The sequence below is a fragment of the Mus pahari genome, chromosome 6 (assembly GCF_900095145.1).
Source record: "Mus pahari chromosome 6, PAHARI_EIJ_v1.1, whole genome shotgun sequence".
Taxonomy (NCBI): domain Eukaryota; kingdom Metazoa; phylum Chordata; class Mammalia; order Rodentia; family Muridae; genus Mus; species Mus pahari.
Genome location: NC_034595.1, coordinates 5,931,866 through 5,944,777, shown reverse-complemented (window position 1 = coordinate 5,944,777; position 12,912 = coordinate 5,931,866). Strand labels below are relative to the sequence as shown.

At 35.6% G+C, this 12,912-nt stretch overlaps 1 protein-coding gene across 1 annotated transcript; it reads left to right on the top strand.

Moving 5' to 3' along the window:
* The first annotated feature begins 9,714 nt into the window (after nucleotides 1-9,714).
* LOC110323199 (transcription factor BTF3 homolog 4-like) lies at nucleotides 9,715-11,136 on the top strand. The gene is made up of 2 exons (XM_021200327.2): nucleotides 9,715-9,973; nucleotides 10,441-11,136. Exons 1-2 carry the CDS (start codon nucleotides 9,800-9,802, stop codon nucleotides 10,741-10,743), a joined length of 477 nt encoding a protein of 158 aa, XP_021055986.1. The 5' UTR covers nucleotides 9,715-9,799; the 3' UTR covers nucleotides 10,744-11,136.
* The last annotated feature ends 1,776 nt before the right edge of the window (nucleotides 11,137-12,912 follow it).

Sequence of the window (12,912 nt, the reverse complement as noted above, 5' to 3'; positions counted from 1 at the left end):
TAGCTCTAAATTTTGTCTCTGTACCTATATCCTTTCATGAGTATTTTGTTCCTTATTCTAAGGAAGAATGAAGTATCCACTCAGTGGTCATCCTTCTTGGTTTTCTTGTGTTTTGCAAAATGTATCTTGGGTATTCTAAGTTTCTGGGCTAATATCCGCTTATCAGTGAGTGCTTATCCGCTTATCAGTGCATATCTAGTGACTTCTTTTGACACCCTATATTCTAACCCTTAATCAGAATATATCAACACAAAGACAAAACAATAAGATAGCCACACGACTTTATAACTGGCTAAAAGATGAACAGAATATACAAGAAAATATAAAAATGTTCAATAAACACATATACAAATTTTAACGATGCCTATATATCCAGGAAAGATTCCAAACCTCAGTGAAAAATATAGTCACATATGCATATTATTTATATATTTTAATATGGACATTATCATTGATGGGCATATAAGGAGAACTAAATCAGGTATTTTCTTTATGTATTAAGAATTAAATTTCAATATGAAAAGGGAATATGAGGATCAGAGAGTATCGGATTATTGAAGAAATGAATGGTTTTCAGTAACCCACAGATATAAGCCATATGCATTAGATTTCACCTCATGAATCATGGACTTCAGTATCCTCTTCATATTTTCATTTTTCAAACAAAGATTTCTTTTCAAAGTCAGAAAAATGTGTGGATGCTGGTTTCAGGTAGAATTAGAGAAACAATGTTCATTTAGCAGCAAACACTGGACAAAGGAGGGAGGTTAGGACTGAGACTGGAAGAGATAAATTTAACTAATGGTCCCTTGACTATTCTGCTAATGAATGCTTTGAGATTGAGTTTGATTATCTGCAATAAATCATAACTTGGTTTCAATTCAATCTAATTACTGTGCTTAATTTTATATTTTTAGTAATTGTTCTTATTGGTGTTATAATCAATCTATCAATTATATAACCTCTATATTAATTCTGTGATCTATTGTTATTGTAAGGGTTTGTAAATAAAATTTACTCATTTTATAAAAATAATATTGTATTAATAATATTAATAATGTTCTCTAATTCTAAAGTTTATCAGTTCATTATTTCAAACATTTTTCAATAAACAAGATTAAAATGAATTGTACTTTAACAGTTTTTACAAACAAAAAAGACTCTAAAACTACTGTTTTTATCCAACTATTTTCTTGTTATAATTTTTTAACACCTATTATTATTAGATACTGAAACATGGATTTAAAAATATGGGTCACACATTAGCCATGACTTACAGACTGCTACATTTTTTCTCTGTGCCTCTAATTATTAAAAAAAAAAAGATTATTCACAAACTAGTAATCAAAGGCCACACTACTCATGGAAAACCATCTTTATGCTACACAAATGCACACATACATGAAACTGTTAGGAATTCCCTGTGACTGTAGATAACTTTGAAATACTATAGGTGGCTTCACCTACTCTATTGTTGCTTTGCCATTTTTTTTAAAATTCAAAATAAAGGGCTGTTTTCTCTTGAGCATGTGAAGTATTAATGCTGAGGCTGCCTTCCTTTCAAATAATTCCAATCAACCTTAATCTTCTCTTAATAGTTTATCACCTTCAAATTACTAGTAGTTGGAAAGTTTATTTTGCAATAATGTTCTTCTATTGATATTATTTTTTTCTTTACCTTCATGTGAATATTTAATCTGGGTCTTCCTCATCAATGTACATTAGAATTCTGTAACTTAATTTTGATTTTTTTTTTTATAGGAAATCACTGCAGTGTTTGGATTTAGACTTTTGGACAGTGGTGAATTCCAAAAAAAAAAATCACTTATCTTCTTAAGATAGATATAAACTTTTGGGGGAAGGAGAAGAATGCTATGATTTGAATAAGTGGTCTCCAAAGAGACAACACTTACTCAACCCCTCGAGTCTTATTTATCTGAACAGCACTGTTATAAGGAACGATAGTCCTTTATGGGAACGGCATGGAGGCTGTGCTCCTGAGTGACATGAAATCGTAGTCGTCCTCTGCTTCATAGTTTATGATGTGAGTGATTTGCACCAACATGTATTCACCATCATTGCAATCCTCCAAACAGAGCAAACACTTAGATCATTGGGAATGCTCAGACTTGAACTATAACCTCTAAGTTAGTTAAGTTTTTCATCTTTTTAAGTTGATTTTCTCAAGTAGTTCATCATAACAACATGTATCACTTCAATATAAATGATAATTTCTTTGGCCATAGAATGTAATTATTGTTGTTATTGTTGTTGTTACTTTAAATACTGCATTGCATTATCTTTTGGTTCTCATTTTCATTAATCAAAAGTTCATTTCAGTTTTGTTTTTGTTCTCTATAGGCAAGGTGCTGATCAACCCCTTTATTTTGATTATTTTGCCCTTCAAGGTTTTCTCATTCCATTTATTTCTGTACAGTTGGAATCTTTGTCTAAGATGTGAAGATTTAACACATATCTTCATCGTCTCTAAATGTCCTAGTTCTTTGTTCTGATGTCTGTGACAGTCTCAAATATTTCTGTTCTGTACTCTTTTCCAGTCTTTCAATTTATGTTCATATTTCACATTTTGAAATTCAGTTATTGCATATTCTAAAATTTTCACTTCATTTTTCTCTCCTGATATTTGACTAGTGAAGTCTCTATTTACCTATTGTCATGGATCCATAGGCACACCTACTGCCATCTGCCCTCAGAAACAGTCTGATAGTCGTTTGATTACTAGTGCCTGGTTTTGATTCTTTTAAAATAACCCCTCTCTACTTAGAATGCACACTTTTTTCCCACTTAGATTTTTAAGATAGTAATTATAGTGTTCAAGATTCTTCTCTGTTAATATTAGTTGATTTATAATGATTGGTCTGATGATTTAGACTTCCTTTCCCTTGTATTGTGCCATGCTTTTAGAACATTTTCAAGGTTGGATTTATTGTGTCATCTGGTCGTGACTATCAGGTTTGGGTTTTTTAAATGAATTTTTGGTTAATCAAGCTAGGGAAGAGCTGGGTTTGGACTGATACAATTATTTTAGAGATTTCATATTTCTTTAGTATCTCACATTTCTTTTCCCTCTGTTGATAATACAAAAATATCTATTAGAGAGTCTTATAATGCCCCACCCCTGAAACTATGGGGATGGAGGGTGATGCAGCACACCTTTGATAATATTCTGAAGAAATCCCATAGCCTTTTGTCATGGGCTTGTGACCATTACAAACCTTATTCTACTCCCCACTTCTTTCCTTTTGTTTTTCTTATTTTTAAAAATTGGATATTTTCTTTATTTACATTTCAAATGTTATCCCCTTTCCCAGCCCCCTCTCAAGGAAACCCCCTATTCCAGCCCCTCTTCCCCTGCTTTTATGAGGGTGTTGCTAGTAGCCTGGACTGGCATTTATGTTCTCTTTGGGTCTGTATGACATCTGGCCAAGATCTTCTAACTTTCACAGTCTCTGGTGAGACGTCTGTGTAATTCTGGTAGGTCTGCCTTTATATTTAACTTGACCTTTGCCCCTTACTGCTTTTAATAGTTTTTCTTGGTTTACCACATTTGGTGTTTTGATTTTTATGATAGGAGGAATTTCTTTTCTGGTCTAGTCTATTTGGTGTTTTGTAGGTTTTTTGTAGGTTTATGGACATCTCTTTCTTTGGGGAAGATTTCTTCTATAATTTTGTTGAAGATATCTACTGGCCCTTTAAGTTGGGAATTTTCATTCTCTTCTATACCTATTATCCTTAGGTTTGGTCTTCTCATTGTATCCTGGATTCCCTGGATGTTTTGGGTTAGGAGCTTTTTCCATTTTGCATTTTCTTTGGCTGTTGTGTCGATGTTTTCTTTGGTATCTTCTGCACCTGAGATTCTTTCTTCTATCTCTTGTATTCTGTTGGTGATTCTTGCATCTGTGACTCCTGATCTCTTTCTAACTTAAGGGTTGTCTCCCTTTGTCATTTATTTATTGTTACTATTTCCACTTTTAGTTCCTGGATGGTTTTGTTCATTTCCTTTGCGTGTTTGTGTTTTCCTGTAATTCTTTAAGGGATTTTTGTGTTTCCTCTTTCAGGGCTTCTATCTGTTTACCTGTGTTCTTCAGTATTTAAGAAAGTAATTTATGTCCTTCCTAAAGTCCTCTATCATCATCATGAGAAATGATTTTAGATATGAATCTTGCTTATCCGGTGTGATGGTGTATCCAGGACTAGCTATGATAGGAGAATTGGGTTCTGATGATGCCAAGTAACCTTGGTTTCTGTTGCTTAAGTTCTTACACTTCCCTCCCACCATCTGGTTATCTCTAATGCTACCTGCCCTCAATATATCTGACTGGAGCCTGTCCTTCCTGTGATCCTGGTTGTGTCAAAACTCCCAAGAGTCCATCTGTTTCTGTGATCCTGTGATTCTGTGATCCTGTGATCCTGAGATCCTGGGATCCTGGGATCCTGGGATCCCGGGATTCTGGGAGTGTCAGAGCTCCTGGACATCAAGCTGCCTCTGGGACCCTGAGATCCTGGCATGACCAAGCTCCTGTGATTCTGTGATCTTGGGCATGTTAGAGTGCCTCGGAGTGGAGCTTTGTCTGGGTGTTGTGGAACTGGCTGCAGAGTTTGCATCTTCTGCTCAGGGCACCAGCCCAGAAGAGAAAGACCCACTTCTTTCTTTTAGTAAAATCAGGAAGGACAAGGAGAGAAGGGGAAGAGCATTGACTCTCCTAAAGCACTTTCTCAGTACAGCCTTTTAAAGAGAATTTAACTTTTTGAGACATGACCATCTTCTTCCTTTTCCTGTCTAGTCATAAGGAGGCTTTCTTGTGTCCCTACCATGAAGATTGCAATGAAAACCTACAAAACCATCAGGGGAAACACTCTAAACTCTCACCTGATTTTCTCATACTCTTTTTAGTGGAATCAGTTAATGGTTAATGTTCAAAATTAAACTGTAAGTGTTCTTACTAGTATGGCTTTGATTATATCCACTCAGATTTGGAGAGGAATGTATCTTACAAAAAATATGTGCTGGTTCCTGTAGTCATTTATAAATAGCTAGCCCCTAAACCCTAGGATGGTAGTCTGCTATGAAACTGAAAGTAGTTTTATAATGTTTTTTTTTTTCAATAAATGTGTCTTTGATTTAAGTTTTTACCCTAAGTTTTGGTTACTATATCAATTAGAAACATTTTTTTCAGAGCTACCAAGTTTACAATTTTAATTTAAAAAAGTCTTTGCTTTGATTTCTAAATATTTCCTGTGATTTTATTTCAGCCAGCTATCATACCCTGTGCTCCAACTCAGCTCGATAAATGTAGTTTTCCACCCTCGTCAAAGATTCCCTATCCAACACAAAGAGACCATTATTGCAAACAACTGGTCAAAATGCAGAGAACACCTGAGTGTGGGGTTCCCAGTCTTAGTTTGGGTATCTCCAACACAATTCTTGCACCTAATATCTTGGATGAAGGGCCAGAAAAGATACCAGAAGTATAGGACCAGTAAGGCTTCTGTGAGATTATCTCTTCTATAAATTACAGGAATTCTATAAGCATGATAACACAATATGGTTGCCAGATATCTTTGTGATGACAACTCCTGAAGTGACTTGACTTTTATTTCATTTCTAAAATAACTGAATTATCACATCACCATAATGTACAGTTGCATTGCACCCCCTTTAAATAATTCTGATGATTTGCAAATATTCTAATCACCATTATACCCCTTAGTAAAATGGAAAATGGGAGATGGAGGAAAGAGGAGAGAGAGAAAGACAGACAGAGAGAGAAAGACAGACAGAGAGAGAGAGAGAGAGAGAGAGAGAGAGAGAGAGAGAGAGAGAGGAGGGACAGTAGGGACAGGGACAGGGACAGGGACAGAGATAGAGAGACACCAACACAGACAGAGATACACAGAGGTTGACTTAAAAACCTTTAGAATTGTTTGAAATCTGTGTTTCTACTTAAGCTATGTTGCCTTCTTAATCCCATGCTGTCATATTCTTTCCAGTTTTCATTGCATGTTTTCATAGTACCATGAAATTTACATTTTTATTCCCTTTGTTTGTTATCTTAAATCAATACATTTTAAAGAAATCTATTGTTAAATACAGAGCTTCTACATAGGGCTTCAAACAGAAAAGAGGAAAAAAATTAAATAATATTTTTGCAATAGTCCCCATGTAATACTTCCATGTCACTAAACCAAAACAAAGTTGTTTTTTGATTGGCTACAAGTCATACTATTTCCAAACAGCCAAATTTCTTGAACAGTGCAGTTCTGATAGATATGGTAATGAGGTGTCTATGCTTCGATCCTAACATATAAAATAAAGCTGTAACTAATTTTTAGTTGATCAATTATTTTACCATTTCCTCCTTTTTCTTACTTTCAAAAGAAATTATTTTCTAATGCTTTTTTTTTGTTTTTGTTTTTGCTTTCTCTGCACTTTTCTGTCCATAAAGCCAAGCTTCCTGCTTACCTTACTTAAACTTTTCTTCTTTTTTTTTATATAATAAGCTGACATATGACCTCCAAATTACAAATAAAGCCAATTTTGAACTGCATACTAATTTTGTTCCATTATTACATTGTGCTTTGACAACCCATGCAATAAGGATTTTTGTGACCATAAGCAATATATATCTTGACAACATAATTCACAATATTCAAATCTTCTTGTTTGTTTTGTAGTGGTACAGAGCCTGTCACATATTTATTTTTAGAAAGAAGTTTTAATGTCTCAACAACTCTTTACGGATGCCAGATTACTATGCCTATTCCTTTACTCTCTTTACTGTTATGTCTTTATTTTGTTCTCATTTTATTCCAGCCCCTGTTACTAAATTAATGTATCTTGTAATACTGATATTTACATGTCAGTCAAGATATGCCCATTAGTGGAATAGTGCCCTGACTATATTGGGATTAATTAAGTGCTCTGTGATAATATTGGAGTGTTACTCCACAGGACAGAGTGTGCAGCTTGTAGTATCAACCTGATCAAAACCTATGGGTGAGAAAGCCACAGATTCAAATGGATAACACACAACCGAACATTGTTTCTCTAAGTACATACTTCAAACTTCTAAATATTTATGTATCCCTTCATGAACTAGCACTATTTAAGCCAAGTGAAGAGATGCTCCCTTCTGGTGAGAGCATAATTATGGCTAATACAGACTCACCTCTGGTCAAAGTGATGAGATTAAGTGGTTATTGTGTGCTCCTTCCTAAAAGGGGATACATTAACCCCCTGGGGAACATTGTAGACAGAGAGGAACAGGAAGATTATAAGAGCGGGAGGGTATGAAAAAAGTCAACAAAACAATGCTATCCACATATAGCAGAGCCATTTCAGATGTGCACATACAACAGTAGTGAATAATTGTGCACTATTGGTCCTTTGAACCTTCCAGCATGCATAAAGATTTGCTCAAAACGTCCCATATATTTACCAAGGTGATGCTGTGGTTGTTTTGGGAATAGTCACATCTTCTTTATGGCATAGCAATAGAGGGACTGTTTCAGATGATGAGGAGGTTTAGAGAAAAGGGAAAGTGCTTAACCATAGAGAGTAATAGGGTTGATGTCATCACAATGCATGTGCAAATCTGTCAAAAATGTTTACAAAGCAAAAGAAAATGTTGAGTGTATTTGCTTTTTAGGAATTTTTTTTCTCCAGTGGTTGGTTATCTTAAGTTCTATTTCTCTTTTATAAAAGGACTTTTCTCTCTTGATGGACTTAATGCAAGGGTAAATTATTTCTCACTGACCACCCTGTTTAGATTGTATGTTCCAATAGCTCTATCTTCTCCCTTAGATCTTTTTGCCTCTCTAAGATACACCACCGTTTTAGAGTGATAATCTTTCTCCCTTGTTGTTTATATATATATTTTTTGTAGTGAAAAGTTCTGAGAAAACAGCACTTTTCTTTGTGTTTTTGTTTTTCTAGTTATTGTTTTAGTTCTTTTTTTCTCATTTCGATTTTCTTTTTCTTCTTTTTTTAATTATATATTTTCTTTATTTACATTTCAAATGTTATCCCTTTTCCTGGTTTAGTTCTTAATACATATCCGAAAATATATTAACTTAGTACTTGTTTGTTGGATTTATAACTGTATTAAGAAATAAGCCATGTTTGTGACTCTCTATAATAGGATTCTCTTATGCTCTTCTTCCCACTCTCCCAGTCCCTTACTTTTTTCTCTTTTTCTTTTCACTGTCATAAGAAAGCCTCGTTGCCAGGCAGTGGTGGTGCACACCTTTAATCCTAGCACTTGGGAGGCAGAGACAAGTGAATTTCTGAGTTTGAGGCCAGCCTGGTCTACAGAGTGAGTTCCAGGACAACCAGCACTATACAGAGAAACCCTGACTCGAAAAACCAAAACCAAAAACCAAAAACCAAAAAAAAAAAAAAAAGTCTTGTTATATTTTGTAAACCCAGTATCTACGAAAGCTCTTTGAGAAAAATAACCTAATTCCCCCTTTAAATATTAATTTAAAAGACAGCTATCATGAGTTCCCTTGCAAACCACCAGTTGACTACCTAATCACATCAAATGTACATTATTTGATACACTATGCATAATTAAATATCAATTATAGATTAGAGATACAAAGCAGTATGGTGGGGTGAATATACATGAATGACTACCAAGTTTTGTATTTCTATATGGAGAATGTGAAGATAAGTTTCTCTTCTCAGTGTTGATTCTGTTTTCCAGAGCAAGTGCTGAAAGTGATGTCGTCGAGGACTGCATTCTGATCATCTTCATCTGTCTTTTCCTGCAGAATGACTTTAGCTATGTATGACTCTGGTCATGGTTTCATTTTCCTGATTACCTCTTTTTCTATAACATTTGTCACCAACACTTAACTGGTTGACATGAAAAAAAATTGTCGATAGGATCAAGTATCCATGCCAACCCCCTGCTGCCATATGAATGCAAATCATGTTTCTTTTATTAATGAAAATGCTTCTTATCTTGTTTTCCTGGCAGCTTCAACATTTCTACCATTTTCCCAACTCTTGCTCACAAAACTCTCAATTTGCTTCCACAGTGTCATTTTTGTTAAAATAAAATTGTCCATATAACTCTTTTTTTTTTTTTGGTATAATTTTAGTGCAATATCTTTTATTCTTTGGAGGATTCATCTTTGAGATGTTGACCAAGATGTCACTTTCCTCTAGAATGCACATCAGTCAGGCCTGAGAGCCCATTACATAATTCATTAAAATGTATTTATATAGACCGGAATACCTACTTAAAGGCAGTTTGAATCTTTTATTACATTGGATCAAAATCAACATCACCTTTATGGGTAAGCAGTAATATGTCTAAATTAGGTTAATTAACAATTCATATGTTATTCATACTCAGAAGTTCATCTTCACTAAGTAGTATGTGCACAGGAATTTGAATTATGGGTTTTGTTTGTACATCAGTGCAGATGTGTACTTAATATTCAGTATATTTCAAGACTGCATATCTTTCATGGAATAGTTCTAAGTTGAGGAGATCCAGTTATTCCCTAGTTTAATGCTTGAGCAGATTCACACATTAGAGTGACAGTTGTTATAGTCAATGAACCTGAATACATTATCACTCAGTTACCATACAGTAAATACACTCCATCAACAAGTCTGAGTATACAGGATTAACATCATCTATAAGCTTGCTATTGTATAATAATGCAGTAATCCGCTTTCTCTCTGTCTCAGCTGAGGCAGCCATCTTGCTCTTGCCGCGTGCTGGTGTTGGAGGACCCTCCCCGCTGCAGATTTACCAACAGCATGAATCAAGAAAAGTTAGCCAAACTTCAAGCTCAGGTCCGGATAGGGGGCAAGGGTACAGCTCGCAGGAAGAAGAAGGTGGTACATAGGACAGCTACTGCTGATGACAAAAAGCTTCAGAGTTCACTAAAGAAACTGGCTGTGAACAATATAGCTGGTATTGAGGAGGTGAACATGATTAAAGACGATGGCACAGTTATTCATTTCAACAATCCCAAAGTCCAAGCTTCCCTCTCTGCTAACACCTTTGCAATTACTGGTCATGCCGAAGCCAAACCAATTACAGAAATGCTTCCTGGAATATTAAGTCAGCTTGGTGCCGACAGCTTAACGAGCCTTAGAACGTTAGCTGAACAGTTCCCACGACAAGTATTGGATAGTAAAGCACCCAAACCGGAAGACATCGATGAAGAGGATGATGATGTTCCAGATCTTGTAGAAAATTTTAATGAAGCGTCGAAAAATGAAGCTAACTAAAATCCTCTGGGTTTTGGATGCTGGCATGGACTAGATTTAACAATCAGCTCTGTTGTTCCAAAGTTTTACAGACATGGAGAACACACCTGTTATTAGTGGACGTTGTACATCGTGGTGCGGAGCCTAGTGCGCACCACGATGTACAACGTCCACAAGCAGTGAACATGATTAAAGACGATGGCACAGTTATTCATTTCAACAATCCCAAAGTCCAAGCTTCCCTCTCCGCTAACACCTTTGCAATTACTGGTCATGCCAAAGCCAAACCAATTACAGAAATGCTTCCTGGAATATTAAGTCAGCTTGGTGCCGACAGCTTAACGAGCCTTAGAAAGTTAGCTGAACAGTTCCCACGACAAGTATTGGATAGTAAAGCACCCAAACCGGAAGACATCGATGAAGAGGATGATGATGTTCCAGATCTTGTAGAAAATTTTNATGAAGCGTCGAAAAATGAAGCTAACTAAAATCCTCTGGGTTTTGGATGCTGGCATGGACTAGATTTAACAATCAGCTCTGTTGTTCCAAAGTTTTACAGACATGGAGAACACACCTGTTATTAGTTCAGTAATATAAATATTTTGTATATTAATGATGCTGTCTGCTCAGCAGTTCTTGGTCATTTGATTTTGCATTTTGCACTTCTTCCCAGGATCTATCTTCCCAGGATCTGTTCTTTTGGTTAAAATATGAAGTATTGGTACAGTTTGAGGGTGGTTTTTGTTTTTTTGGGGGAACTTTTGGTGTGTATTTATGTGTGTGTGTGGGTGTGTGCGTACACAGTGGACAGCAGATTGGATAACAGTTATCTACCCTATTCCTTCCCCCAATAGAAATAAAGCAAATCTTTACATTTGTTACTTTTTTTTCCTAACAAACACTGCACATAATTGATGAAAAGTGAGTACCTCTGATTGCAGAGCTGAGGAGAGTCCTTCTGTTAGAAGTTTGGTGTTAATTTGTTGAATTAACTTTAATATTTTTATACACTTCTCTGGATTGAAAATGTCCTGAACTATTTTGCCACCAGATTGCTGCCAGAGTCACAAGTCGGGCCCCTTTGGTGTGGTTACCTTAGACTCAACTTCTAATCAGACCCATACAATGTCCTTTTTTAGCTTTCTTCCTGGTGCCCTGCCCCCCCCACACACACACACATATTGGTCTTTAAATGAACTGGTCACTGCTTGTGGACGTTGTACATCGTGGTGCGCACTAGGCTCCGCACCACGATGTACAACGTCCACAAGCAGCTTGTGTTTTGACATATCAGCATTTATTATAGCCAATATTTTAGGATAAGGTTTAAAGAATCTATTGTTTTCTGGCCCATCACCAAACTAACTGCAGCTTAACCTTGCAGCATGCCAACTTTTGTTTCAAGCTAGATATCTTTCCTTGATACTTAAGATGCAAGACCAACAGCATATTGAGAGATTTACAGACATGAAGGCAAATCTGTGTTCTTTTTCATCCAAACATTTTCAATTTATTTTATAAATTTGTTGATTTTTTTCTGTTATGTTTTATATATATGGACGTAACAAAATAAATAACAGTAATAAAATAACAACAAAAGAGGAGAAAAAAAATGCAGTAATCCCAGTATCTCAGAATTGTTTCATTGCCAGAATTCCCTATGTTTTGTCTATGCATTCAACTGATTACATGTATGCCCATAATTTGACTGTTTACTGACATACAATGCTGTAAGTGGTCTGTAGGTAGACAAAAGGAGTCAAATGTTGCCTCAAAGTCAACCCTTTGCTTTCTTTGTTACTTGGGAATATTGATTTCAAGTTACAACGACAAAGAAGAAATCTTTTGATTGATTGAAATGGAGCATTTTCCCCCAAACCTTATACTCTCAGAAGTGATCAATTTTAAGAAAATCCAAGCACAATGCATGTATTATAAAATCTGTATTTATTTCATAGTATGTAAAATTATCCAACATACCATATTGTTAATTAATATTGCATAATTTAATTTGGCCTCAAAAACTGTAGTTATATATTAAAAACATTTACTTTAGTATATATTAGACAAAATTTAGGGGATTGAGTGATGGCACAGCCATTAAGAGCCATATTAATCTTGAAGAGGACTCAGGTCAATTTACCAGAACCCAGATCAGGAGACTCACAACTTCCTGTACCTCCACTTCTAGGTGATCAAACACCATTGTCTGCTTTCTGTAGGTACTTGTGTTCATGTCCACAAATATACATGAGCAAATACATAATTCTTTTGTTATAAAATTCAGAACTTTAGACAGGAAAGATGACTCAGCTGTTTAGCGCATTTAATGTTACAGGACTGTGTTTTGTCACTCAATCACCTACATGGTAGCTCAGAACCATCTATCACACAAATACCAGGGGTATGACAACCCTCTGGCCTTCTTGATCACAAGAATGGTGCACATACATACACTCATATACATTAACAAAAGTGAATAAATCCTTCAAAAGAAGAATGTGGAAAATCACCAGTTACCCATTGCCATACCCTTTAATGACAAACATAAAATCTCAGGTGCATGTGATTGGTGTTTGCAGCTGAAGAACAGTTTCAACTGGGCTTTGCTGGTTTATGGTGACACTACAATGTGTGTATCTGTCCTCTTTGTGGAG